This window comes from Scophthalmus maximus, chromosome 2, assembly GCF_022379125.1.
Source record: "Scophthalmus maximus strain ysfricsl-2021 chromosome 2, ASM2237912v1, whole genome shotgun sequence".
Taxonomy (NCBI): Eukaryota; Metazoa; Chordata; class Actinopteri; order Pleuronectiformes; family Scophthalmidae; genus Scophthalmus; species Scophthalmus maximus.
This window is the reverse complement of record NC_061516.1, coordinates 20,958,601-20,986,113: the sequence shown is the minus strand read 5'-3', so window position 1 is coordinate 20,986,113 and position 27,513 is coordinate 20,958,601. Positions and strand designations below refer to the sequence as shown.

At 44.9% G+C, this 27,513-nt stretch overlaps 1 protein-coding gene across 4 annotated transcripts; it reads left to right on the top strand.

Moving 5' to 3' along the window:
* The first annotated feature begins 2,301 nt into the window (after positions 1–2,301).
* On the top strand, positions 2,302–27,324 carry LOC118300619 (EH domain-binding protein 1-like protein 1). Of its 4 annotated transcripts, XM_035625170.2 has the most exons (29): positions 2,302–2,833; positions 6,198–6,255; positions 6,363–6,458; positions 6,927–6,980; positions 7,125–7,303; positions 7,741–7,859; positions 7,997–8,086; positions 9,050–9,820; positions 10,411–10,476; positions 10,593–10,730; positions 10,872–11,123; positions 11,310–11,472; positions 14,946–15,032; positions 15,723–15,995; positions 16,153–16,695; positions 17,085–17,189; positions 20,632–21,291; positions 22,140–22,335; positions 22,415–22,563; positions 22,701–22,749; positions 23,249–23,573; positions 24,229–24,299; positions 24,452–24,476; positions 24,559–24,611; positions 24,945–25,065; positions 25,246–25,345; positions 25,452–25,525; positions 25,911–26,025; positions 26,224–27,324. In XM_035625170.2, the coding sequence occupies exons 1-29, from the start codon at positions 2,730–2,732 to the stop codon at positions 26,309–26,311; spliced, it is 5,124 nt and encodes a 1,707-aa protein (XP_035481063.2). In that variant the 5' UTR covers positions 2,302–2,729; the 3' UTR covers positions 26,312–27,324. The 4 variants fall into 4 exon arrangements, with proteins under 4 accessions (XP_035481063.2, XP_035481066.2, XP_035481067.2 ...); XM_035625173.2 differs by lacking the exon at positions 15,723–15,995 and having other exon boundaries at positions 2,307–2,833; XM_035625174.2 differs by lacking the exons at positions 14,946–15,032; positions 15,723–15,995 and having other exon boundaries at positions 2,310–2,833.
* The last annotated feature ends 189 nt before the right edge of the window (positions 27,325–27,513 follow it).

Genomic DNA, 27,513 nt, shown 5'->3' with positions numbered 1-27,513 from the left:
TCTTCACTGAGGATCGGAGTGAAATAAATGCATATTTATTCAAACTCACATCCTCTCTGAAAAGTCACACCACTCCAAGGTCTGTGCAGGTCTCGTTGATGCAGTTCTAAAGCTTTACCACTGGAGGGTGGTCTTTCTCTGGTGTATGAACGCTGCACTCTAGAAACTCTTGTTTGGGGGTGTAAAGGGAAAATGGGGTCACTTATTTCTCTTCCCCTTCTTTTCTCTCTACTCCTTTTCCCCCGTGTCTATCTTCTTCATGCCTCTCCTCTCTCTCTCCTTCTTGTTCTTTAGGACAAGAGAGGAAATTGTCGTTCTGTCAGGACATGAACTTAAATTTTCCCAGTTTTCTAAGCAGGAAAGTGTGTCAGAAAGCCAGTAAATTTTTTTTTTTGGCACGTAATTCTTAGAATAAATCTTCAGGCAATCAGGGATCATGGTAATACACAATATGGCCAGCAGGGGCCACACTGTCTCTGTCTCTGGAGCGCCTTCACTCCCTCAGGCCTCCTCCTCCTCCTCCTCCTCCTCCTCTGAGTTCATGTTGAAAGCAACAGCATGGGGAAAACCATCAGCTGTGGAGAGAGCAGGAATGAAGGGGGGGGGGGGGGGGGGGGCGTTTGAGAAGGAAATCTCATGCTGTTCTCTATTTATAATCATCGTGTGTTGCAGATGAAGTTAGAATGTCTGTCTGTGTGTGTTTGTGTCCGTCTCTATCTCTGGAGATCTGTCTGTCCAAATGCTCCACATCTCATCCATGACAGTGCATGTTTCTGTGATTTTGGATCATCAACTGCAGTAAATGCAACAACTATTTTTTTTAAACTAACTATCTGACATATTTCTCTCTCTTTACCTTCACATCTCTCTGCCTCTAGATGTTTTTACGCTGTGCATGTTTGTGCCTAAAAGATGCTGTTATTGCCATACCACACATTAATGTGTGTGTGTGTGTGTGTGTGTGTGTGTGTCTGTGTCTGTGTCTGTGTGTGTGTGTGTGTGTGTGTGTGTGTGAGGAGGGAGTGTGCTCTGAGCAATAATGCACCACTGAGTACTGGACCCACAGTGTAATATTATACCAACTCTGAGTCATGAGAGAGTTGTTCTCCCTCCTGCTGCCCCACACTCCTCCACCCCAGCTGCCTCTGTCCGTCCATCCATCCCCGTTATGCTGCACCTAAAAATACACTCCTGCTCTCACTGAGGAAAATCCCTGTTCCTTGACCTGGCTTGAAAACACACGCAGAGACTGGGGAGTCAGTAAGTCAGTTGGTCCTCTCTCCATGGAAACTTTATTCCTCTCTGTAATTAACCGGATGAAACACTTTTCCTTTTGGCACTGGATGACGCAGCTGAAACTCAGGAAGTGTATTTGAAATCCAAATTCAGCTATTATAGCCTTGCAGCCTGCAGGGGGATCTGTGTGCTCCGCAGAAATGCGAGGGGGGAGAAGAACAAAAATAAATAAAAGATTTTGTGTGGAAACACCATTCAGTTTGAGATTCTGTGTGAATTAACTGGATAAATACACTGGAAATTCAATCAGGTTATTGCCGGTGCCGTAATCTCGACTCCTGAAGTTTTGTGTGAGATCAAAGGAGGAAAAATAACCATTTAGGATTAAGTTAATTGCTGTTGTCGAGTAGAATTATGTATCTCTAACAGGCTTTTTTTGGTTGTTGTTGAAGGGAGGCTGTAGCCGACTTTTGGACCAATCAGAGCCGTTGATACTGTATAGCTAAACTCTGCTGTAATCTGCTTCTGCTTTAGTGACATGATCACGTTAAAGATAGTTCAGAGAAACGGCAACAATGGAGGGTCAGGTGAACACACTGCAACATCTACTGGACTGTGGGGGGATGCACTCACAACAACCAGAAGCCGGTGTGTACACATGTACAATTGTGCGTGCAGCATGTTGCATATAGTCTGCCTCCTCCTCCTCCTCCTCCTTAGTGCAGTGACCAACACCAAGCTCTACCGGTGCAGAGCAGATACAGTGAAACAGTCACCGGCAGATAAGAACTGGTTCCAGTGACAGAGACAGTCGGGATCAAAGTCTGCATGAATGACAGGAGACTTGTTACCTCAGTGCCCTCACACACACACACACACACACACACTGTGCTCAGGACAGGGCCAAGACCTTTGCATACTGCTGCATCACCAGTGGACGCTCTTTGCATAGTGACCTGCTGCCCAGTGCCCATGTCTCTGAGGGACGGGGGGGGGGGGGGGGAGTCACTGTCCGGGCAGCAGTCACACCTTTATTACAACCAGCCTCGGGACTGCCAGAGGGAGTCAGCGGCCTCACGTTTGGCTGCCCCGTGTGACGGACAGCTGTGACCCGGGGGGGGCGCACGACCGGTTCCTCGTCGTCACTTCTCGTATAAAAGCTCTTCCTATTTTTTCTTTTCTTTTCTTCCTCCTCTGTGCGCGATTCAACGTATTGTGCCAATGAGCGCAAGTCTCAGCGTGTGTGGAGCCCGTCATCATCATCATCATCATCATCGTCGTCAACGTCATCATCATCATCATCATCATCGGCGGCGGCAGCAGCTGAGGAGGAAGAGGAGGACCTTTTAAGGAACACGAGCGGAGGACAAAGTTGGACAAAGTTATCGTTGCGCGCAGCCGGAGCGAGTGATTTCCTCCTCCTCCTCCTCCTCCTCCTCTTCTTGCCCCTTGCTGCCTCTTGGGTCGTCTCGTTTCCCGGAGGTGCCGCAGTCATGACCTCGGTGTGGAAGAGACTCCAGCGCGTTGGTAAAAAGGCTTCGAAGTTCCAGTTCGTCGCCTCTTACCAGGAACTCGTTCTGGAGTGCACCAAGAAATGGTGAGTGTGGTTTTTCGGAGACCCTGTCAAAACCTCCACTCTGTCCGAGGTGCCAGCAGCCAGCCCGACTCCATGTTTGGCGCGTTATTTGGCGATAAACACGCTCGTCGTCGGGGTTTTCCTCCATGTTGCGGGAGATGACGCGCGCTCGCGCGGAGCGGGATGCGCGGTGCGACCGTGGGTTCGATCCCCGCCTCCGCCGGTTGGTTGTTGTGTCAGTTAACGGTCCATCCTTCGGACCTCCGGTCCTCCTTTAACACAGCGACGACATACGTTAGCGCCAGACTCGATGGAGCAAGGCGGATTTCCTTGGTCACATTTATTATCTCTATATGAGGCATAATATTGACACCTATTAAAAAAGGTGTGAGACAAGTTGACACAAATATGTACGGTTTTACAGTTGCCAATTCATCCTCCATATTTAATAATTCCGCATAATAAGCACAACAATAGACCCACTAGTTATTTGTTGTTATTTCAGAGATGCAGTCAAATCGCTTCATAGCTCAGGCTCTTCATAGTACGGAAAGGCATTAGGGCCAGGCATAAGAGAAAAATGTTTGTTTTTTTAAATTTTGTATTTAACATTTCAACAATGAAGTCGAATTGTCGAGATTGAAGTCGAAATTGGCCCAGACCGCCGTGTTGTGGTACCAGTTCCGCTGTCACACATCCACGTTAACTAGCGTTAGCAAAGCTACGCTGGCTTCGCTAACTGTGCGCGCCCTCTCAAAATTCACTAACGGTTGTTTGCAATTGAACGTTATCGCGTCAGGACGCACGTTGTGACGTTCATGTGCAAACACCCGCTGTCACCAGATTCAGCCTGTCAATAATAACATCGCCACTTTTTACAACTTGGCTAGCAGCTAGCGTTAGCTTAGCAAAGGGGCTAGCAAAACATCAGTATCCGGTTGTTTGGTGCTGCTGAGAAGTGCTTCCGGGTCACAATTTTCTACTTTATTCTCGAAGGCGTATTTCAACGTTATTCTCCACTTTTTGACTTTTTATTCGATAAAGTATTTCAAATTTATTCTCGACATTTCGACTTCATTCTCGAAATGTTGAGAAAACAAAATCTTCCCCCTCATTTTTTTCTTTCTTATGCCTGGCCTTAATACTCTTCCGTATTATAGGCTTTTCCACTCTTGTGCAATTTCCTGTTACACAGAACATTTGGGCGACGGCCAGGTGATGCAGCATGGGCCTGTGCTCAGCTCTGACACCCACTGATACAGAATCACACACATTAAAAAAAAGGAATTCAAATTCTTAACTTTATTATTAAGGTTTATGGTTTAAGGATCAAGCTTCTTTTTTATTCTATCCTATTGTGCTTTCTTTTTTACTAAACCAACACCAGGGATATTCTTATATTGCATAATATTGCAATATTCTCCACTGATGCACGATGGAAAAAAGTGTCTCTAATGTCTTTAAACTTTTACCCACATGTCTGCGTGGCCCTTATTCCTTCTTCTTCTTATCTGACCTGATAGCTTTGAACGACGGAATAATTGTGTAAGAGGCTTGTGTTATATCAGCATGATAAGAAAAACAGATCAGCTTTTTTTTTTCTTTTCTTTTTTTTTTACTCCTGCAGTGGCTGAGGGCTCTGTTCAATAACGTTTCTGTTGTCTGAACACAGAGGCAGGCGGGGAAACACCCACTTTACAGTGTGTGATGAAATCAGAGTTGATACGTCTTCACCAGTTCCAACAGGGAGGCACAAGTCAGGAGGCCCAGATGGATTCATCCAAAGTTTGAGTCATATCAAGTTGAAGATTGAGTTTAAGCTTGTTTACGAGCTGTATTGTCTGAGTGGCTTCTCCCCATCGGGTCATGTTACTTCAGGCCTGTGTTGTTTTCTGAAAAAGAAATCCGACATTTCTTAGACAATTAGTTAATAGACATCACCGCTAGAGCACAAATCCCTTTTATTCTTCATCACAAGATTATTTTTGGCCAATGGAAGCAAAGAATACAGAGAGCAGGTGACGAAGAGAAGGACCTGCAGTTTATTATGAGACCAAATGAAAAACGATCAAGTGGCTAATGGGACTATAAGGAGTGCTTCGTGTGACAAAACATGAGAAAGGTTAGCGAGTAGTTAACTGAGTTCATTTTACTGCCTGTAAATGTGTGTCAGTGAATCACAAATGTTTGATCCTGCTCCTCGGAGGAGGCAGCAGGGGGGCTGTTTATTACTCATCTAGTCAGCTGCAGTACAAGAAAACAAAAAACTATTGTCTGTTGAACTGCGTTGTACAGTAATTACATGTTACTATATACTGTATTGTGCCGCTAATGTTTGCCTGTGTAAAACCATGGTACAACCCTCCACTACTTTGCTCTCAAAATGTTTGTGTCTTTGTGTTGCAGATTATAATTTCTTGTCAACAAGGCTTTGATACTTCCTATTTTTGTTCTCTCCCCCCCCCCACTCACACCCTGCACTTCTCTCACCTCTATTACATCCACTCTGCTGCTGTCAGTCTATTCCTGATGCCTCTCCTGACCTCCTAACACATGTACCGCTTTAACACATGTTCACTCACAGCTGTTTGTTCTTTACTTGAACACTGATGAACTGAAAACTGAGACAATATTCAACATCAATATTCTAATGTGTGTGTGTGTGCGTGTGTGTGTGTGCTGGTAAAGGGGGTTCCTTCTTCCTGTCGAGAGACACGCCTCACATTGAGATCGACTCAGGTCACATGACTCTGCAGCTTCCTGTTTCACGTCCTGTGCTGCAGATGACTGAGAATATACAATAGAGGCATATTCAAACTCTTATCAACTCACACACACACACAAATATATACCGGCTCAGACCATACACATATTATATACATTAATAGGGTGTCCCGCACACACACACACACACACACACACACACACACACACACACACACACACACACACACACGCACACGAATAGACAGACTCAAATCATACTTACACACATTACATACATGAATAGTGTGTCCTGCACACACACACACACACACACACACACACACATTATTACATTTATAGAAATACAGACAGACAAGCAAATTAATGGCTGTGCAGCTAAATATTCAAACACACATGCAAACACGAGCGCACACACACTTAGGCAACAAGGCCTCATTATCCAGCAGTGAAAGTCATAAGACCTTCTGTTAGATCTTGTGTCGTCTCATTTATACAATGTCCACTTTGTTTGGTGACATTGTTTGATGAAATAATGAAAATGTTCTAGTTTCAGTCTTTCTTTTTTTTTTACACGTGTTTTAACTATAACTGCCACATAACAGCATGCAGAAACTTGTCATTTATTTGTGTTTTGATGTGTTTTTGCTTGTTTCTGCAGGCAACCAGACAAGCTGAGGGTGGTGTGGACCAGGAGGAACAGACGCATGTGTTCCAAGGTGAGACCTCACTGAAGCAACACACACACATATATACACACACACACACACACACACACACACACACACACACACAGAGTCTTGTTAATCTGTTGTTTGTCGTGCAGCTCCACAGCTGGCAGCCTGGAATCAAGAACCCGTACAGGGGCATGGTGGTGTGGCCAGTCCCAGAGAACATCGACATCTCTGTTACTCTCTTCAAGGTACCAAAACCAAACACACACTTTTTACTATGGACACAAAAAAACACAGGTGACAAATTACAGAAAGTTAGTCATTTATTTACATAATTGAGAGCATGATCTCCTTTTCAAGAGTGAAATGTGTGCAGGAGGAAAAAGAAAATTTACGCTTGCAATGGTTATTCATTAAAGTGAGAAAAAAAAAAGCAAATACACATGGAATGGGGATTACTTGAGTAGAAGTGAATACTTAGTCTTTTTAAGATTAAGTGAAATGAGTTGGTTGCAAAACATCCATTTGCAGGGAGCATAGTCACTGAAACCAGTTCTCACTTGTTAAAAGTTCCTGTGGTTTGATGAGTGAGCATATACAGAAGTGACATAAAGAGGTTATGTTACACAATCAGATGAGACAATTCAGCATTCAACTATTACTATATATACTAGAAGATGTTTGACTGGATAAGTTTTGTTTTTTTTAATCTTCAGGAGGCCAACGCTGATGAGTTTGAGGACAAAGAGTGGACCTTTGTCATTGAGGGTGTAAGTAAATCATCCTGTTTAATCACCAAGTAGATGTTTAAATAGAATAGAGTTTAACATGTAAACAGGACAGATCAGATTTTAAATTGATGGGATTCAAAATACATTACACATCATGGGCTGTCTTTTCTTTGCCCGGTGCAGGAGAACAAGGGGCATCGTAAGGTGTTGGCGTCAGCTGATATCAACCTGAAGCGGTTTGCCAGTCCCACGCCGACCCAGACGGACCTGACGCTGAAGCTGAAGCCGCTGTCCGTCAAAGTGGTGGAGGCCACGCTCAAGCTGTCGGTGTCCTGCGTCTTTGTCCGCGAGGGAAAAGCCACGTAAGTTATTTTTCCCCAATGCCGCTGAACGCTGCATCAGTGCGATGTGGTCATGAAGGTGTTTGTTGTTGTGATGTGTATTTTAAGATATGACAGCACGTTATTATGAAGTCACTAACTAAATGATAGCTGCTGCATGTCTATCTCCTAAAGATGATGAAGGTGACACTGATGTCATGTTGTCCATTTGTCCCAGACAGTAGAGCCTCAAAGACTATGATAGTATTTGGGTATAGCTGTAGTTGGTAATAAATCCACTTCGTAGGCTTATAAATGAAGCAAACCTCAATTATTCAAATGTTTGAATCAAATTTTGTTGTAAATAGTTCAAACACATGATATACTGACCACATTATCTCTTATAAGGTGTTTTTTTTATGTTTTTCCATGGGGATTAATCTGTGCGAATATCACTCATGTTTGTCGTTGCTCCTCAGTGATGAAGACATGCAAAGTCTGGCGAGCCTGATGAGCGTCAAACCCGCAGATATCGGCAACCTGGACGACTTCAACGAGAGCGACGAGGAGGAGGACAAGAAGTCTGTCACTGCTACAGGTAGGCCGTCAACACTTTCTCTCCTCTCTGACCTTCACTCTTAATTATTTCCCCTCATCGCAACTCTGACACTTCTTCCTCCTCCTGTACCTTCTCTGTCCTCTCTTTTCCTGTCTCTTTTTTTCCGACTGTTGCAGTAAATCCGCACACTCTTACTCGCCCAAATCGCCCCGCTCCCCCTCCACCCGACAAGCGAAACTCCACCGGACCCCCTTTTCCAGCCTCAGGTATCTCCCTCTTGCTCTTACTGGCTCCTGCCTTTGGTTTCTCTTCCCAGGTGTGAACAGAAGCTCTGTCTCTCCGTTTGAATATTATTGGGAGGCGCAGTTCATTTTACAGTATCTCACACACACATGCCATTTGTTCTGCAGCGCTTCCCACGTGACTGGAAGCCTCTTCTAACTAAGTTCTTTGCATACCACATATTTCTCATCTACACATTAAACGCTTATGAGAATCATGCGATAGCAGGATAAAGTCACCCTGTGTTTAAGTGTATTGCAGATTATTTGAAGGCATGAAAAGCTCCAGTTGCAAAAATGACACAGTTATTGTGTCCACACGTACATTAATTAACATGAAGAAGGGAAGAGTGTGTGACAGCAATTTCAATGACCGTAAATCTGACATGAGACTACTGATTAAATTACATCTGCATGGGCCTTTTCAAACATTATCGCCATGTTATAGCTTTGCTGTGTCTCTGTTACAGCAACAGTTGTGTCAAATCAAAGGCATGTTGCACTATAATATATTCAAAGTTGGTAGTTAGTTGGAAGTCAGAACATTTTTTAAATCAGTTAATTAACATTAAAAGAGCTTAAAATATTCATGTTTAGATTCTTTCAGATTGATAAGAAAATCAGAATTTCCCAAATCACTTGCTGCACATATTTGCAGCTGAAAAGCAGAAGGCAAGTCTAATCATCAACTGTCATTCACTCCCATCTGAAATAAAATAAATCAGACTCCATCACATTTCATCACAGTTCCATTGTTTGTTCGTGGCATCACTCAAACAAGCGAGTCATGTGATTAACCAAGGATCCTCCTGTGACAGTAGCACAATTATCGGACATGACATGCCAACAGTTTTCAGCATCATTTCATTTTCATTCTCAAAACAAGTTTTTCATTGTGTTTTTCATTGTTTCCTCCTCCATCCTTCCATTCATTCATCCATCCATCAGCCTGTGGTCGTGACAGCGGTCCTCCCAGTCCTGCCATCCACTCTCGCCCTCCCCTACCAATCGCTCCCCGCCCCTCGCCCCGGCGCTCCCGACACCCCTTCTCCACCGCCCCTGTCCAATCAGAGATCCAGCCTTCCCCTGGCCCCTCCCCTCAGCCCTCACCCAGGTCCAAGCATAAAAAATCGACCAACCCTGTTCTTCCTGAACCTCCTGCTTTATCTGAACCACGACCTCCAAGCCCTCAGGTCCCAGCAGCCACGCCCCCAATCCAGAGTGCATCCCCTGTCCTGCCTGTGTCTCCTCCATCAACCGAATCCGCCATAATTGCCCCCTCCTCTTCCCCCCATCCTCCATCTCCCAAAAGCTCAGAATCTGTATCCACTTCTGCCTCTGTGGACCCTCTTTCAAATCCTTTCACATCCAATCACTGTAAAGGTCCTGCACATTTAATCACACCCTCTAACCTGTCCCTTAATCCCCCCAGCATACCTGCAACTGGTACTTCTTCTTTAACTCCCAAGCTTCCCCCCAAAGCACTGTCATCAACCGAGACTATTGTAACATCATCTCTCACAGCTCCTCACAAGTCTTCTCTTACCACTCTGACCCATAAGCCCGTCACTGCTGCCTCTCAGCCTCGTCCTTTCCAATCCTCCTCACCCCCAAAGTCCACCCTGACCTCTGAACCCACGTCCGCTCACCCTCCACTCACCCGGACCCTCTCTCAGCCCCCTTCTCTGCCCAGAATCTTCCAGTCAGGCTCAGCAAAAGGTATCGACGGGCTGGTTGGCAGACAGGCCTGCTGCATGCTTTCCACTAACCGATGGTCTGGTTTGACCTTGAGCTTCATGCCCATCAGACAGATTGTATTGTTCTACTTCATGTACAGTATTTTTGTGTTGTGAGGAGTTTCTATGCATGGTTGGCTTGTTATGATGTCATTAACCTTTGCAACCAATAACATTAGAGACACATCTACAGTTTATTTTGGAAAACCAATCATTTGTCTTTATATAATGAAAAAATTATTGTAGCACCTTTAAAAAAGGGTTTACAAAGCTTGACAGACATAGCGGACACAGGATGGAAAAATGCAAATGCACTAATAGAGCAAATAGGAAATAAAATCAATAAGAGATCACGTAAAAACAGTTAATACAAATAAAGAGAATGAGAAAAAGAAAGGACCCTATTACATAAAAGCAAATGAAAACAGATATAAGAATAAGTACAAATCGCTTTCACTGGGCTTCCAGATAATTTTGTGCTGTAATACAGTAATTAAACTGAATGATGCTGTTCCACCTTTTTTCTTCATTCCTTTTCTTTCCATGACTCATCTCTCCATACTTCCCTCTCAGTTCCTGCGTCATATCAACGGCGCCCCCCAGAGGTTCAAACTGTAGATGATCCTTCTTCAGGCCCTGGTCTGTCTCTTGCTTTGACAAATGCTAATCAGCTGCTGGTATTCTTTTCAAATCTTAAAAAAAAAAATCTTATCTTTCCCTTTTCTCCTTTTTCCTATCTCTGTGATCTCTACTAGTTCGTTCCCACATTTTCAAACCTCAGGTTGTCAAGTCAATCGCCCGCCCTTCTTCTCCCTCACCTTTCTCTGCTGATGCCCCTCCTCTGGCTTCAACTCCTCCTGTCCCCAAGTCTCACCCCTCTGGCTCAGAGCCAGGTAACCCATCGAATGTGCTTTACTTCCAATGCTCTTTCCCTTCATTTCCATATTCATAAGTATCTTTACACCTTTCTTTCATCTTCACACAATTCCCCCTCTCATTTCCCTTTTGCTTTATTTTCGCTGTGCTTTCCTCAGGTGCTCGGGGGGCGTGGCAGATGTCTGACTCGTCTCTGATGGGAGGAGACATCTCCACCGTCCCTCTGCTGAGTAGCCCTGATCTTGATGCCCTCTGCGACCCCGTGGCTCCAACTCTTCCTGCCTCCCTTCCACGCTCCTCAGCCCCTTGCTCCTCTTCTCTTCCCACCTCTGTTTTATTCTCGTCTCCTCGCCCTCAGCTCGCTGTCTCTCCCTCTGCTCCTCCTGCTCAGATCGGCTCCTGCCAGTCAGGTACACCAGCCGACAAATCAAACATTTCACCTGTCACCTGTTTTTTTCCTCCTTGAGTATTTGATGTGTGAAAATTTGTCATTTAGAAGCTTTTTTCTCTTGCTTATGTTTCTTCTTCACTCCGTTCTTGCAAAAACAACCCCCAGTGTGTGATTTCTTCTTTGACCTTGCTTTTTTTCTTCACAGGCTTAACGTTCCCCCTCACTCAAGCAGACAAGGAAAAAACTCCGAGCCCACTAAGCCGAGGTGAAGACGTGGCCAACATCAGAATTTCCAACCAGCAAATCCGACCAGCCCAGGACACGAAGGCGGCCGTCACAGGAAACAAAGCGGAGCCAGAAAGGATCAGGTGAGGTCATGGGATGACATCACAATTTGGATTGCTTGGTTTGGCTCCTTAAAGATGTGTTTTGCCTCAAACTGCTGTGTGAGGGGAGAGTGTGTCAACGATTCACGGAGCTAAAGAGACATCTTAGCTCCGCTAGGGATTTGCAACAAGGATGACGAAACTTGTTTAATTTGAGTATGAGCCAGAAAAGAAAATTAGCTTTTACAAATGCAGAAGACTTGAATTCTTCCCATTATTCTTGTCAGTTTGTCTCAAGAAGAATCAACTAATCACCCGTTAAAACGATGCTTCTGCAAAGGTTGAGAATAATAGAATAGTTAAAAATTTGGCAGGGGGGTTAGATGAGAGGATTGATACCACTCTCACCACCTGAACATTACATAAATCTACCACCTGCTTAGTTTAGCTGAGCATAATGACAAGAAACAAAGGGACAGAGCTAGCCTGGCTCAATTTAACTGCCTTTCTTCTTTATATAGCTGCCTATTGTTATTAATTTACCACGTCATAATACCGCACTCTACAATTCCTTTACGTCACACAGTTTCAGATTTTCCCAGCTAACTCAATATCGGACTCGCTATGGTCTAAATGGGCCAAACATCACCCACTTTAGTGCAGAGGCAAATCTGCTTCAGCTGGCTGACATGTGTGGTTGAGTAACAGTTTATCCGTGTTTGTGATCAAGTGTTGTGAGACTTGTCAACTTGTTGTGCACCGTTGCACAAGTTGCCTCGCGGCTGCTTTGTTCTTGGTACTTGTGCTTCCTTGATGCTAACACCTGCTAACAGCTGCAGAGTGTTTTGTACCCTGCACCGTGTTGCACTTACCCTCCAGTAGGCACACGCCAGTCGAATAATCATCCGGTCTGTAGTTTGCTCTGTGGCCCGCCTCCCCGGTCATCACCTTCTGCACGCTCGGCCTTGTGAACCCACCCACCTCACCCGCTTGTGTGTCTCAAGCCTGACCGCCAAATATTTCTGTCCCCAGTCCTGCCCAATCCCGCTCAGAGCTGATCATAGCCCCGCCCCCTCCATGGCCCTTCTCCTGCAGTGAGAGCTCCACCCCCCAGCAGCCCTCCACCAATGTTGTGGCGGCTTTTATCACTCCTATGCAGCCAAGCGTTCCCACGGATATTGGTTTGAAAAAGCCTATAAATGAGACGCAGAATATTATTAGCGCCACTAAGGGCAAAAAGCCGCCACTGGCGCAACCTGAGCCCGAGCCTGACTTTGGCTGCATCACCTTTGAGTCGTTTAACCAGAGACAGGAATCAGGGGGCTTGTTTCTGGAAGAGGATGACTCTAAGAGGGATACAATCAAAAGGTGTCCTCCAGGGTGAGTATTTATGTTTCGCAAGATCCAGAAAATAAGCCAATATGGTCAGAAAATGTGAACTGGTGGTGATGATGATGATAGAGAGACTTGGGATTAAGGAATATTGTTTATCTGTTCTGCAGTTTCGAACAGAAAACCAATGAAAAGACGAGTGGAGAAAAGCCGTCGCTGGCTGAGCAGTTAGAGGGAGCAGCGATACAAAAGAAGGAGGAGATGATGAAGGCAGAGCAGGAGAAGCAGAGTGAAAAAGAAATTCTGAAAAAACAAGAGGAGGAAAGGAGGAAGAAGGAAGAGGAGCAAAAAGCAGTGCTCCTGAAGCAGGTGCAGGAGGAGAGGAGAAAACACGAGGAAGAGAAGAAGAGACTGTTAGAGGAGGAGAAGAGGAGGCTATTGCAAGAGGAGGAGGAGTTGAAGAACGAGAAGGAAAGGAGAAAACACGTGGAGGAGAGACTCCTGAAGGAGAAGAAAGATAAGCAGGAAAAGCTGAGGGAGGGGGAAGAGAAGAGGAAGCAGCTGGAGGAGGAGAGGAAGAAAAGAGAGCAGGAGAGGAGACTCCTGCAGGTGGAGAAGGAAAATGAGAAACTTAAGAGGGAGGAGGAGAGGAGAATTGAGAGAGAGAGATTCATGAAGAAGATGAAGGAGGAGGAGGAGAAAAGGAGGGAGGAGAAGAGAGTGCTGGAGGAGCAAAAGAGGAGGTGGGAGGAGGAGAAACGGAGGCTCTTGGAGGAGGAAGAGAGGAGGAAGATGGAGGAGAAACGGTTGATGGGGGAAAAAGACAGGGAGCTACAGAAAATGAAAGTGATGGAAGAAAGTAGAAAGAGGGAGGAAGAGGAGAAAAAACGCCTGCAGAGGGAGGAGGAAGAGAGAAAGAAAAGGCAGGCAGAAGAGGACAGGAGGAGGGAAGAGGAGGAGAAAAAAGTCAAAGAAGCGGAGGAGAGACAAAAGAGTGAAAAGAAGGAGAGACTTGTCAAGGAGGAGAAGGAGAGGGAGGAGAGGAAGAAAAAAGAAGAAGAGGAAAGGCAGAAAAGAGATGGGGAGAAGAAACGTGAAGAGGAGGAGGAGAGAAGGAAAGAAAGAGAGAGAGAGATAGGCAATAGGGAAGTGGAGGAAAAGGAGAGACTTTTCAAGAAGGAGAGGGAGGGGAAAGAGAAAGAGAGACTGTTAAAGGTAGAGAAAGAAAGGATGGAGAGGAAGAAAAAAGAAGAGGAGGAGAGGCAAAAAAGAGACGAGGAGAAGAGACGTGAAGAGGAGGAGGAGAGGAGGAAAGAAAGACTCTTAAAGGAGCTGAGAGAAAAGGAAAGGATGCAAAAAGAGGAAGAGGAGAAAAAAAGGAGAGAAGAGGAGAAGAAAGTCAAAGAAGCTCAGGAGAGACAAAAGAGGGAAGTGGAAGAAAAGGAGAGACTTCTCAAGGAGGAGAAGGTGAGGGAGGCGAAAGAGAAGGAGAGTCTCTTAAAGGAAGAGAAAGAAAGGATGGAGAGGAAGAAAAAAGAAGCTGAGGAGAGACGAAAGAGGGAAGTGGAAGAAAATGAGAGACTTTTCGAGAAGAAGAGGGAGGAGAAGGAGAGACTCTTAAAGGAAGAGAAAGAAAGGATGGAGAGGAAGAAGAAAGAAGAGGAGGAAAGGCGAAAAAGAGACGAGGAGAAAAGACGTGAACAGGAGGAGGAGATGAGGAAGAGGGAGGAAGATGAAAAGAAGAGACAACTGCAAGAGGAGCAGAAGAGGGTGGAAGCAGAGAAGAGGGAAAAGGAGGAGGAGAAGAAGAGAAGGGAAGAGGAAGAGAAGAGAAAGAAAGAGGAGAAAGAGAAAGCAGAGATGAGACTGAAGGAGGACGAAGATAGGACAAAGAAAGAGGAGGAGCAGAAAAGAAAACTTCTGCAGGAGAAAGAAGAGATGGAAAGAAGAATGAAGGAGGAGGAGGAGGAGAAGAGGAGGAAGGAGGTCGGAGCACCTATCGTCTGCAGTCCGGACGGCAACAAATCAGATGAGGACAAGCAGAAGATGAGAACTCTAGTTTCATTGTCTCCTTCTTCTTTACTGGTCTCTCAACTAAACACAGATGTCCCTCCACCCATTGTCACTCACACACCCCCTCTCCACCTCCCTCCTCCTGCTCCCCACCTCCCTACTCCGAACAGAAGCAGCGCTCCATCCGAGAAGCCGCCCTCCACCCTTCAGTCAGTTTACAAACCGAGCTCCGTCACCATAAACTCAGACAAAGACCGGTGAGTTACACTGGAATAAAAAGTACTGACATCCCTGTGGGCGTATTTGCACTGGTGATTGCTGACGCCTGCTTCGTTAAGCATTAATCAAAATCAATCAATTCATCACTTTTCAATTCTATGGAAAATCTTGGCAAATCTCTTTAAATTGTCTTTGTTCTGTAACTCTGTATTTCCTCACTAACGAGACATCAGGTTGTGCAGAATCATTGAACATCACATTGTTTTATTTTCTTCTATTTTATTTCACTGTCATGATGTGGTAATGATTTTATGATTCTCTGCTCATTGATTGCTCTTTGATTGATCTGTGTTGTAGGGGTGGACAGATCGATCCCCAAAGAACTGATACTACTGATGCTGTGTCTTGTTTTGAATATCATATTCTTAGTACATGCACCATTTGTTTCTCTGCAGGCATTCACACAATGTTAATTGATTATTGATTATTATTAGAATTCACACAGTGTTTATTGTGTGAACTCTGCTGCTGTGCATTTCAACATGCATGTGATGAACAGATAATTGTTGAGAGAACAGCTGAAGTATTGGTATCAATTTTTGTGGTATCACCCACCCCTACTGTACTGTTTTTTTTCTCTGCTGTTTCACTGTTGCTTTCTTATTACGACTGAAATCTTTTCTATATTCCACCTCTTTCTTCTCTATTCCTCTTTCGTCTTACTCCAGTCTGGGGCAACCCTCGCTCATCAAGGAAGGTTCACTCGCAAACGTTGTTGTCCTAGAAAACAAAATGTCTGCTGCATGTACTCCAACTGCCGCCCATTCTGGCCCCACTGCTCAGGATGAGCCAGTCACATCAGAGGTCTCGACCCTGGTGCCGCCTGCAGAGGGGCTGAGTGACGCAGAGATTCCTCTGTGGAAAGTGCTAGAAAGTAGAAATGGGAAAGATTCACCTGAAAAAATCTCTGCTACGGAGGGTGCAAAGCCTTTGTGCAGAGGGTAAGAATGGATGAAGGGCTGTTTGTCTGTCTGTCTGCCTGTCTGCTTTCTCTGCCTTATTTGTCTGTCTGTCTCTGACAGCCTCGCTAATAGTCAGAAAAAAACGATGTAAATTTGCACTGGCTGCATCTTTAATGTGTTTTTTCTTCTCTCCTAGCTCACACAGAGAAGATGCAGCTGAGGTGGACGCCCCTGCCAGGCAGGAGCACCAGCCGATCACAGCCGCAGACTCAGAAACACATCCCATTGGGCCACCTCCTGCTCGACCCGATGCACCGTCAGTTAAAGAGAAGCCCAAAGAGCCAGAGGGACCCCGCACGGAACTGGCAGCAACCTCTCTCGAGGTTTCCCCCAAACCGGCCGGCGAGCACGCGGCCTTGGCGATGGAGCCGCTGCTGCCCTCAAAACCAGAACCAGGACTGCGGCCGGAACCGGCTCTCCAGCCACCGGCAAAACCACAACAGGAGGCGGCGGATGAGGGGACACCAGCAGACAGCTCGGCTGGTGGTGAGGTGGAGAGTTTAGTCGACAATGAGGAGCCAGTATTTGAGGCGGAGAAGCAGCTGTGGGCAGCTGTGGAGGAGACCACAGTGGAGGCAGGAGGGGAAACAGGGATGGAAAGTAGTGAGAGCACTGAAGAGAAGGATGAGCAGCAGCAGCAGCAGGAGGAGGAGGAGAAGGAGGAGGGTGTAATAGGGGGGTGAGTCAGTAATGATTCCTTGCAGCCTTCGCAGCATGGCGTGACATGTCAGCTCTTCACTCGCAAACCAGCACATATAAACACAGTCACACAGTCACACACACACACACACACACACACACACACACACACACACACCTGGACATGTAATGACTGCACCTCTGTGCTGCTGCAGCCTAACCAGTGCTTACTCTGCAGCTGCAACTAACCCCACCTGATGCTTCTCCTTCCATCTCAACCTCTCTCTGTGCTGTTAGACTGAATATTTGAATAGAAGTGATTTGATGAGAGGTTTTCAAAAGAGTAAAATCCATGTGTGTGTGTGTGTGTGTGTGTGTGTGTGTGTGTGTGTGTGTGTGTGTGTGTGTGTGTGTGTGTGTGCGTGCTAGTGCCGACAAATGTGCACACGCAGAGGCAGATGTGTGTGTTGCCGAGCAGCAGAAGGAGGCGTCTGCTGGCTTCATGTCAGCTGTAGTTGGGGTGTTGTACAGAGGGTGAGTCTCTCTGCCCGTCCGTGTGGTCAATCATTTGTTGAGGTGTGACGCCAAATGCAAAAAAAACATTTTTTGCAGACTAAGTCCAGACACAGTAGAAACATGTTACTTTGAGGTAATTCAATAATATATAATAATAATAATAATAATAATGACATAAACCATCCAAGAAAACTGATAGAGTAAACACAACAAAACAAGGCTATGTTATTTTCACCTCAAAAGTTGCATATATTAGTAGGTTTTTAGAAATTGTTTTTATGTTTTTTGAATTTACAAATTATAAATTAAAATGATAGACTTTTAATTAGACAAATAATTAGACTTTTTGCAAGTTAAAAAGTTAAAAGTTGCTTCCTCGTGTTGTAAAATTGGCCAAGCCACGTTGCAATACAGTTTTCCGTTGTTCAAATAATTTATCATTTATTATATTACATTGTTTTTAGTACTTCTGATACGCAAGCTTTAATATTATTTGCACCATAGTTATTCTATGACAAGGTGCTTTCTGCATTTCTCTTCATACGTCCGATGTGTTAACGTACATGTCCTCAAAAGGGCTCGAGACAACGCCTTCGGAGCAGCGTTGAAACAGTTTGGTGTTAAGTAACTGTGCTGTATATAAACGCTGTACACAACCGCTCATCCCTCACTTAGCAGTATTTATATTTCCTCATTCTGTTGGTGTCAGGGGTTGATGTGCAATTGTTTTGGTTCTCTGGTTGTAATCCGCTCAGTGATCTGCCTCAAACTCATTTGTTAGCTCTGCATCGTTCTCTGAGCTGAGCTCTCGTGGCACCAGAGTTTGTTTGTTTTTCATCTGTTTTTAATCTTGCCAAATGTGATACAAATATCAGTGGGCTTTAGTGCTTTGTTTAGAAGAAAAAAAACTGTAGGATGGTTCTCAAGAGATTCAGCTGTTTGCTTTTGCACGGCACTTTGGACAAGCACCAAAACAAAGTCTGAGAGGGAACTATTTAATCAAGCATGCGACCTGTCTGCGACACTGTCCAGGGCCTGCTGTGGTCATCTCAGGGTGAGCTCTGTCTCAGAGTTTTTCTGTCCCTCGTGTCTCCGTCCCTCTAGCTATGAGACAGTGGCCTCCATCCTGCACACAACTGGATCGGCTGATGCCGGTCATCCGCGTCCCCCTGCGGAACAGTCACGGCTCCTTTTGAGTGATGAAGATCAGCTGTGTTCACGTGAAGTGGACGCAGGGATGATGTTTCCCTCTGAGCCAGACGAAGATCCTCTGATTGCCGTCGGTGGTGGCATTTCGCCACCCACAGGCTTTGCTGACGAAACAGAAAATCAGACCACAAGTGAAGAGAAGGTTTCTGCCACCGAATTAACTCAGAAACCAGAGAGCTTCACTTTGGCGGAGCCACGTGGGCTGAGTTTGGTGGCAAGTCTGCGACTGGCGGCCAGTGAACAGGAGAAAGAGAGAGAGCAGGAGAGGGAGAGGAGGGAGAAGGAAAGGATAGAAAACATGAAGAGGGAGGAGAGAGAAAAGGCAGAGAGAGATAAAAAAGAGAGGGAGGAGAGAGAAAAGGCAGAGAGGGAAGAGAAAGAGAGGGAGGAGAGAGAAAAGGAGGAAAGAGAGAGGCTGAAAAAGGAAAAAGAGGAGATGGAGAGGGAAAGGATTGAGAGGGAAGAGGAAGAGGAGAGAAAGTGGTTGGAAAAAGAGAGGGAGGAGCTGGAGAACCGGCAAAGGGCAGAGAGAGAAAGGGAGCAGCAGAGGGCAGATGAGGAAGCTAAGAAAAAAGTAGAGGAAGAAATTGCAAAAATGAAGTTGGAGAGGGAGAAGAACAAAAAGAGAGAAGAGGACAAGGTGATGGAAAGGGATAGTGGTAGTAAAGGAAAGAAACCTCATCAGAGACAAGAGATCATTTTTGAATCTACATCAGTGCGAGACAAACGTAAAGTTGTCAACGTCCAATCGACTGAGTGGCCGCCACTGAGAGAGGCAGAACTGGATGATATCGCGTATGATGACAGGCTGCAGGGCAACGAAGAGGAATCAGAAATCAAATCTGACCCGAAATTAATGACCTCAATCGACCCCAACGCTGAAATCAAACTGCTTTCGACCAGAACGATAGATTCTGTCCCTGCGGCCAGGCCAACAAATAAATCTGACGCCATATCAGGCAAACCTGGTGACAGGGATTCGGCTGTTATGAAACTGAGATCAGTCAAACAAGGCAAACCCAACCTCAAGCACGGTGCCATCCCGGCGTGGTTGAGGGAGGAGGAGGATGAGGAGGTGGAGTATGAGAGAGGACAAGAGGATCTCGGCTCCATCTGGCTGGCGGAGCTGTACATGGAAGGGGAAGCAGGGTGAGTAAAGGGGGTTGAGAGTAGGGAGAGAGAGGTGAGTAACTGGGAAGGAGTCGGCTCCATGAGAGAGATCTGCTTGTTGCTTCATGTGGATTAGAGGACCATGCCTGTGGCTTCTTGAATCTTTCACTAAACAAGATTATTTACTCAGAGTTCGGCCTTTACCTCAAGGTTTGTCTCAAGGAAGAGTTGTGTGTGGGCATGTGAGACGTGTGTTTGTGTGTGTGTCTCACAAACAACATCATTACCATGTTGTCTGTGAAGGAACCTGGAATTTACCTCTTTACATCCTGACTTGGTGATGACTCTAGAGCTGAGGTTTTTCAAACTACTAGGTACGCCTTACCAACAGAGTCAAACCTAAGCGGCTGATTGCAGTAATTTGCTTCCAATATGTCAAGCTCCTCCTTCATGACTGAACACATATTTTAGTTTCAGTATGACTTGCACTTACTTAATGATAACTTCATTGTCCCTTGCAAATAAATGTCCTTAGATATTTGATTAGGGATCACTGTCTATGTGGCTGACATAAAGGAATTGCACGAGGCTCCTTGCATTCGGTCATTGCTCATTGCAGCCAAGCAGCATGGATTGGTTTGGTCTGGATGTTGAAGTTCGGTGACGATTGAAGCATGTTTAAATCTGGTGTATCGCTTTGGTTGGTTGCTTGGCCGCCTGTTTTCTATATAGTTTGATGAGATTTCACATTGCCAGACATCTGTTCCGACTCCCGTCATCCTTGTGGAAGTGTGTTGGGGGGAAATCTCGTCCAAACGATGGACATGTGAAGACCTTAGGAAAGCTTGAGACAGCCACAGCCTTGACATTAATCATGGAGTTTGGATTGGGAAAGGACTCCTGGATTTTGCTCTACTCTGACTTGGTTTGAAGAATAGCCCTGCTGTGACTTTCCTGAACAACCTTCGTACTTAAATTTCTTCGGATGTTTGTGAGCTGAACAGGATTGAGCTCTGGCTGCGTTAGAGATGACCCCCGCTATGTTGCCAGAATGTAGCATGACAGCGACGTCGCCGTTCTGTTGCTTTTCGTTTTTTTGTCAAAAGCACTTCAGCTCTGAAATCTCCTTTTTTGTCTTCAGCCCAGGCCCCCCATCCTCTGCTGTAAACCAGAAGCCCTCCTCGCTGGCCTTCAGTCAGGCTGACCCTCTTCTTCCGACCACGACTAAGGCCAAACTTGCTCCCCAACACAAGGAGCCAGAGAAACAGCCAATAAAAGGACAGGGAGATGATGTGACAGAAACAGATCACAGCCCGGTGGTAGCTGCCAATGAGGCGGGAAAACTTGTTCAGTCGTCGTTGGTGCATTGGCCAATTCCTAGTGCAAACGCTACCAGCATACACTCTGGATTAGAACACAAGATAGCCATAGATTCATTCAAGAGTCTTGAAGTGAGGGTGGGTGAAGACACAAACCTCTCCAAGAGTTCCAGCTTGAATCAGCACCTGCAGCCAACAGAGACTGACAGTGCACAAATGGACAACCGACACTCACAGACTCCTGATCACAACAATCTCATCAAAGAAAAACAGCTCCTGGAGGAGGAGGAGTTCTTGTTAGCTAAAATTCACCTGTTGACTGGTGACGCATCACCTGTCTCTGGCTCTCGCTGTATGAAACGCCTCGTCCCTGCCCCCGGTGATCTCGATGGCGATGAAGTTATCGATTGCAATCAGAACTCATTGATCCCCCGCTGTGACGCCATGCAGGAGATATCACTGACTGAGACAGAAGAAGATGTGTAAGTCAGCGTGAGGCATCAACCTGTGCTGCTGCTCTATGAAATGACTCCGAGCTTTGTACTGTGTTTTGGTGCTGAATGTGCAGAGCTGCAGCTTTAGTCTTCAACATGAGTAAGACTTAAAAAAGGAATTCCGTCAATTTTACAATTAAATATCAATATATTCCTCATGTGGAGTACCACTCAGCCTTTCTTATGTGGCGTCAAGTCTGTGGCCAATGAGAACCCAAGGAGTTGAATCTTGTGATGAGTAAGATCCAGAGATTTTACAGCTAAAAAGTCGGGATATTTTGTTCTGATCTGCGTCATTCTGACATTTCTTTTTCTTTAGGGTTTTGCAAGTCTCCCAGCTACATGGAAGGGCAACACTCCATCGTTGAGTGTCCGATCAGGTCACCAAAATAGTGACATGAGACTTGACTCATTCAACATTTGACTGCATAAACATTTAAAATGATGGGCACTGTGTAATTTTAAGTGCACAACTGCCACAGCAGGCTGTTTTTCTATCAAATATAAAAAATAGAGATACATAGTCAACGGTTTGGTGTATTTGCTTGGTTCCGATGTGATTAAACCTTTTCAAAACAGCACAGGTCCACGTGTAACCCATCATGCTTCGAATCTACCCATTCTCTTGAATGGTGCATATTCCCATCATGCCCTCTAACATAATGTCAGTGCTGCTCTCTGATCCTCCTCGTGTTGGCAAAGCTTGCATACCTCTTGCTCATATCTGCATATCACTGATGACAGTGCTGATCTCCTTTCTTCCACTGAACAAAATCATTTTTTTCTCTTTATCAGCCATTTTGGGTCTTTTTTTCTTATGTCATGTCTCCTCTCAGGCTGCAACACAAGCCGGCCGACGTCCCATCGCAGCTTGGAGACACGTCCAGCTCACACGTCGCTCCTCCCCATCACTCTGAGATGAAGACTCCTTGGCTTCCAACGCTACTAGAAGAAGAAACCACTGACGTGAAGACACCTCATCCAGTTCCAACAGTCAGATCGGAGGCCGATGGGAAGGACGACTCGGCTGAGGTAAATACTGATATGCTTTTTAAATCACAGAGAAGCCAACTCAGATACACCCATGTAAGGCCCAATGTATCTCTCTCAGGACCTGGTGAACTCCAGCCAGTCGCTGCTGCAGTGGTGTCAGGACATCACCAGCCGGTACCAGGGGGTGAAGGTCACAAACTTCAGCACGTCCTGGAGAAACGGCCTGGCCTTCTGTGCCATCCTTCACCACTTCCACCCAGACAAAATGTACGCCATTTCCAATTTGTTCCGTATCTGATTTTACTTTTGGGGCTGCGTTCAGTTTTGTTTGCAAAAATCAATTTAACTGCGGAAAAATCTGTTGTATGCTCTCGTTATATTCTACCCTGCTTCTGTCCCATTAGAGATTTTGACCAGTTAGACCCTCATGACATCAAGCTCAACAACAAAAAGGTGAGGACGAGGCATTTTCACAGCAGGGGTTCAGTCCACGATTCCATCTGTAGCTTTAGCCACATGGTATTGTACGGTTAGGATAGTGTTAGGCTGCGTGTCGGTCAACAAGAGTGTACAGTATGTTTATTTTCCTTCACACAGAGAAACAAACGTGTCCACCACGCATTTGTTTCTGTGCCTGCAGACTTCCTCTTCCATTGCGTAAGCCCTGAACAGCTCCAGACTTTATGTTTCCTGTGAGGCAAAACAGAGGACAAAAGTCTGCAAAATATTGGCTGCATCACTCCGCAGCTCAATGAGCTCATTGTTCTGTATGTGTCTGTTATTGAAAATGATCCAGATGAGTGAATGATAAGTTTGGTCGGACACTCTATTATTCCCTCAACGGCATTTCAGCAGCTAAATAAATACAGACGGAGAGGGACGTGCCCCTGGTGGTTTGTGGAGGAGTCATTGTTGTGACCTCCAATCTTTACTGATGACGTGCCCTTTTCAGGCGTTTGGCGGTTTCGAGGCACTGGGCATCTCTCGTCTGCTGGAGCCGTCCGACATGGTCCTTCTGTCCGTCCCGGACAGGCTCATAGTCATGACCTACCTCAGCCAGATCCGCTCCCACTTCACCAACCAGGAGCTGAGCGTGCTGCAGATAGAGCACAACAGCAGCCAGTCCAGCTACGGCCTCGCCTTCTCCGGTCCCGCTCCCACCAACGTCGATGCCGCCGCTTTCTGCATGGCCAGACTGAACGAAGGAGTGACTCTCGAGGAAGGAGGAAGCAGCACGTTGGTCGTCCCGCCACCAAGGATCAAACGTCTGGTTAGAGGTATCAGACTGCTATCTTTTATCACATCTGTCCGCGAGGCACATTTTATCTCCCTCAACCCTTTGGAACATTTAGTGGGGTTTTTCATCATAACAAATTAAGCACAAAGTCCTGCAGTATTTAAGATTCCCAGCAATATCCCATTTCTGGGTAATGCACCCTTACTCATAAGACTGTCTGGATTCCATTGAAATGTGAAAAAAAGGGAAAGGAATGATCAAGATAAGGTCACAAGAGATAAAAAATCAAGTTTTCCAAAGATAACAACCATGCGGAGCTGAATCCGATAGAAATGTGTCATTTCTTGGATTGCTAAGTCGTAAACGTGGCATTTTGGTATTTTTGCCCATGAAGTGTGAAAACTTTTCAACCCGCTTCTAACTAGTAATGGAATCCTACATGAACACAATATTTTATACCAAGTTTAAACTTTTTTTTATTTTTTTATTCGTCCGTGCCATGTGTTCCTTCACTGTTTCCAAGTCAGAGGTGCATATTTGGAAGTTGGTGATCTCACATACATGGATTTGTCTTTGTCTTTAAAAGTTTTAGAGAAATACTCTGAAGGGGCTTTAAAGGAGGCAGTGACAAATGTCAGGTGAATAATGAGGCTCAAACTTCCGGCTTCTTATTGTTGTCCTCATCTGTTTTTTAGTGGACGAGTCAATAACCCCAGTTCCGCCTCCAAGATCGGTCACCAAGACGGTCAAATCTGGATTAAGTCAGGTGATTCTTCTTTTCTTTTTTTTCTACTGTACTGAATCTTAAACATATCGGCTCCTAAAGCACAATGTCAGGCTTTTAATTTCTAGTCTTTAGAAGAGGAATCGCTGTCATACACCATTTATTAAAGTGCCATCTTCATCTGTAATCTCCAGGATGAAGACACAGTGACAAAGTCAGGTGGGTACAGGACGTGTCAGCCGAACACAATGCTCGCTCTTCTTCTTTTTTTTACTTATGTCATTTGTCCCTGTTTGTGCAGAGTTGCAGACAACCACAGAGACACATTCTCCCAAGCAAGACGTTGAAACAATGGTCAGTTGTCGTGAACTCCTCGCTTTACTTTTTCATCTTCTCTGCTTCTTTTCTTTAACTTTGACTCCCGCTCTCAAATCAAATCAAATGAACATCAGAAAGCATTTGAACTCTCTGCGTACACACATTTTATTTCCATCCTTATGATCTCGCTCTAATCTTTTGACCCTCTTCTTCTTTTTTCCCTCCTGCCTATCGACTTTCCGACTCCCTCGTTCCTTTTTTATCTCCTTTCCCCTTTTTATTCTGCCATTGTGTATGTTCATGTATGGTGTGTGTATATGTGTTTGTGTGTGTGTTTGCATGTGTGTGTGCGATGGGGCTGGGGGTCAGTGTCTGCAGGACACCAGTCAGTATGTGTTGAGTGAGCTGGCAGCATTAGAGACGGAGCAGAAGCACATCGACAGCAGAGCCGCTGTGGTGGAGCGGCGACTGCGAAGCCTCATGGAAACAGGTGATTTACACACACACTCACACACACACACAAACACGCCCAGACTGGCAGGATCAACAAGTCATCAACCAAATGTGGTCAGTGGTGAGTCGTGTACAACAAGAACTGAGCGGTTGAACAGATTTAAAGAAGGTAGAACGGGTCTCAATACAATACATGACATTTCTTTTTTTCATACAGGAAGTGACCGTGATGAAGAGGAGAGACTGATCCAGGAGTGGTTCACCCTTGTGAACAAGAAGAACGCGCTCATACGCAGACAGGATAACCTGGAACTACTGTAAGTCTCACACACTAACAGTATATATATATATATATATATATATATATATATATACACATATACGATACTCTTCTTTGTCTCTGATGATTTACGGCCTCCACAGGCAAGAGGAGCAGGATCTGGAGCGGAGATTTGAGCTTCTCACAAGAGAACTACGGGTCATCATGGCTATAGAGGGTTAGTGACCAATCATTTTTACTCTATGTAAGCTTTAGGTCGTGTCTAAAGTTCTGTAGGATACAGAGAGTGTTCAAGTATTTTTGGAAACTGTATTTTTATTGACCTCGACCGCTCGGCTCCAAAAGTTGATCATCTGGAGATACCCGCCCAAGTTGTATTCACACCAAGTTTGGTGAAAATCCTTCCTTGTGTTGTTGACTTATTATTACACACACACCCACAAAACAGGGGTGAAAACAATACCCAGTTCTCGCAGCCGATGCAACACCATGTAGCTGCTGGAAGATATTTTACAAGCTGTTGAAAGTCACGAGACCTTTTCTTATTGTGCATTATTGTATGAGCTTTTGTGTAAAAGCTGCCGCTGCTGTCTGTCGTGCAGACTGGCAGAAGTCGTCCACTCAGCAGCAGAGGGAGCAGCTGCTCCTCCAGGAGCTCGTGTCGTTGGTCAACCAGCGGGACGAGATCATCAGAGACATCGACGCCAAGGAGCGAGGGTGAGTGTGTGCGCCTGCGTGTACGGTTGTGTGGAAAAGACAAAACGGGAGGGTGCAAATATTTCCTATTATTTGATAACCCATGTTTCAAACTAACACTTCCTGCAAAAAGATTAACATGGGTGTAGTTCAGTTACACGTCTTATTTTTATTTCTTTATGTCATATTCACTACAGTGTCGTGTGTTTGTATGCGCAGGGCACTGGAGGAGGACGAGCGGTTGGAGCGTGGTCTGGAGATGAGGAGGAGAAAATACAGCAACAAAGACAAATGTGTCCTACAGTGAGAGGAGAGACACAATCTGCTTTTACTACTGAGTCCCTGAAGTTGAAAAGAAAAATAGTGTGTCCATAGTTTGTGTGAGCATGATAGAAAACATATTTTTAAGGACTTTTACAGTAGAGTGCCCTATTTTCATTTTTTAAATTTCCTGAAGAGCTGCCAGGTTGGGGCTGAAAACTGTTTATTCTTGTCAAAAGTTTAATTATTTTCAGCCCGTCGCAATAGTATTATTTTGATTATATTTTACCTGTTTTTATTTATTTAAATGAGGTGTTGTGTTCCTTTGTTGTACATCTGTTGCACATATGTTGTCTGTGTTTGTGTGTGTGTATTGTGTGTTCATTCAAGTATTTGAACACTGGGTTTTTCTGTTTTGGATTTGTGTTTCTTTGGGGTTTTTTTGAAGGGATGGAGTTCCCCATTTTCATGACAACTAATTTGTCAAATTAAAGCAGAAATGTTTGATATCCTTCCAACTTTTGTGGTGAACATTTGACAGTTTTGTAATGATATGCACACTTTTTTCCAGTGTTTGGTGATATTTGTCACATATTTGACACATTTCTGTTCCAGACATTTTCCACGCTGAAAAATATCTGGTAACGTTTCCAACTTGCGGTTCAGATGTAAACATTAACAATGTGACAAATAATGAGCCGGACTCAAACCCACAGTGTCGTTTGTTCAGGGTAGCTGCACGTTGGCAAATGCAGGATGATCGCAATGTCACATTTTGATAAAGCCAGAAAGCATTTCCTCATATTGTAATATTATACTTTTTTTTTTGAGGTTAGGGGTTGAAATGTGTTTGTTTTTTTTATATTAAGGATTTATCTAGATTAGAGTATTTATTTTACTTTTCACTCTGAGTGCCTTTAATCCAACCATAATGTGTATATGGTTGTGCCGATTGTCACTGCTGTATGCCTGTCACACCATATGCTGCTGTCTATATTTATGTTGATGAATGATGTTGATAATCATGATAAAGAAAAATAAATTTTGTTTGGTTGCTTACATTTGCCTTCATTGAATTGTGTCTCTTTTTTTGATAAAGTACACAAATATAATACAATCTAATACAGTGTCCCAGCAACTAACACACCCTTGTGGAGCTGATGTTATTGTTTAACTTATTTAGTTTTGAGGCTGAAGATTGTGTATTGGATTAGAGTGTTAGATATATTTCTTTATTTTCTTTGAGTC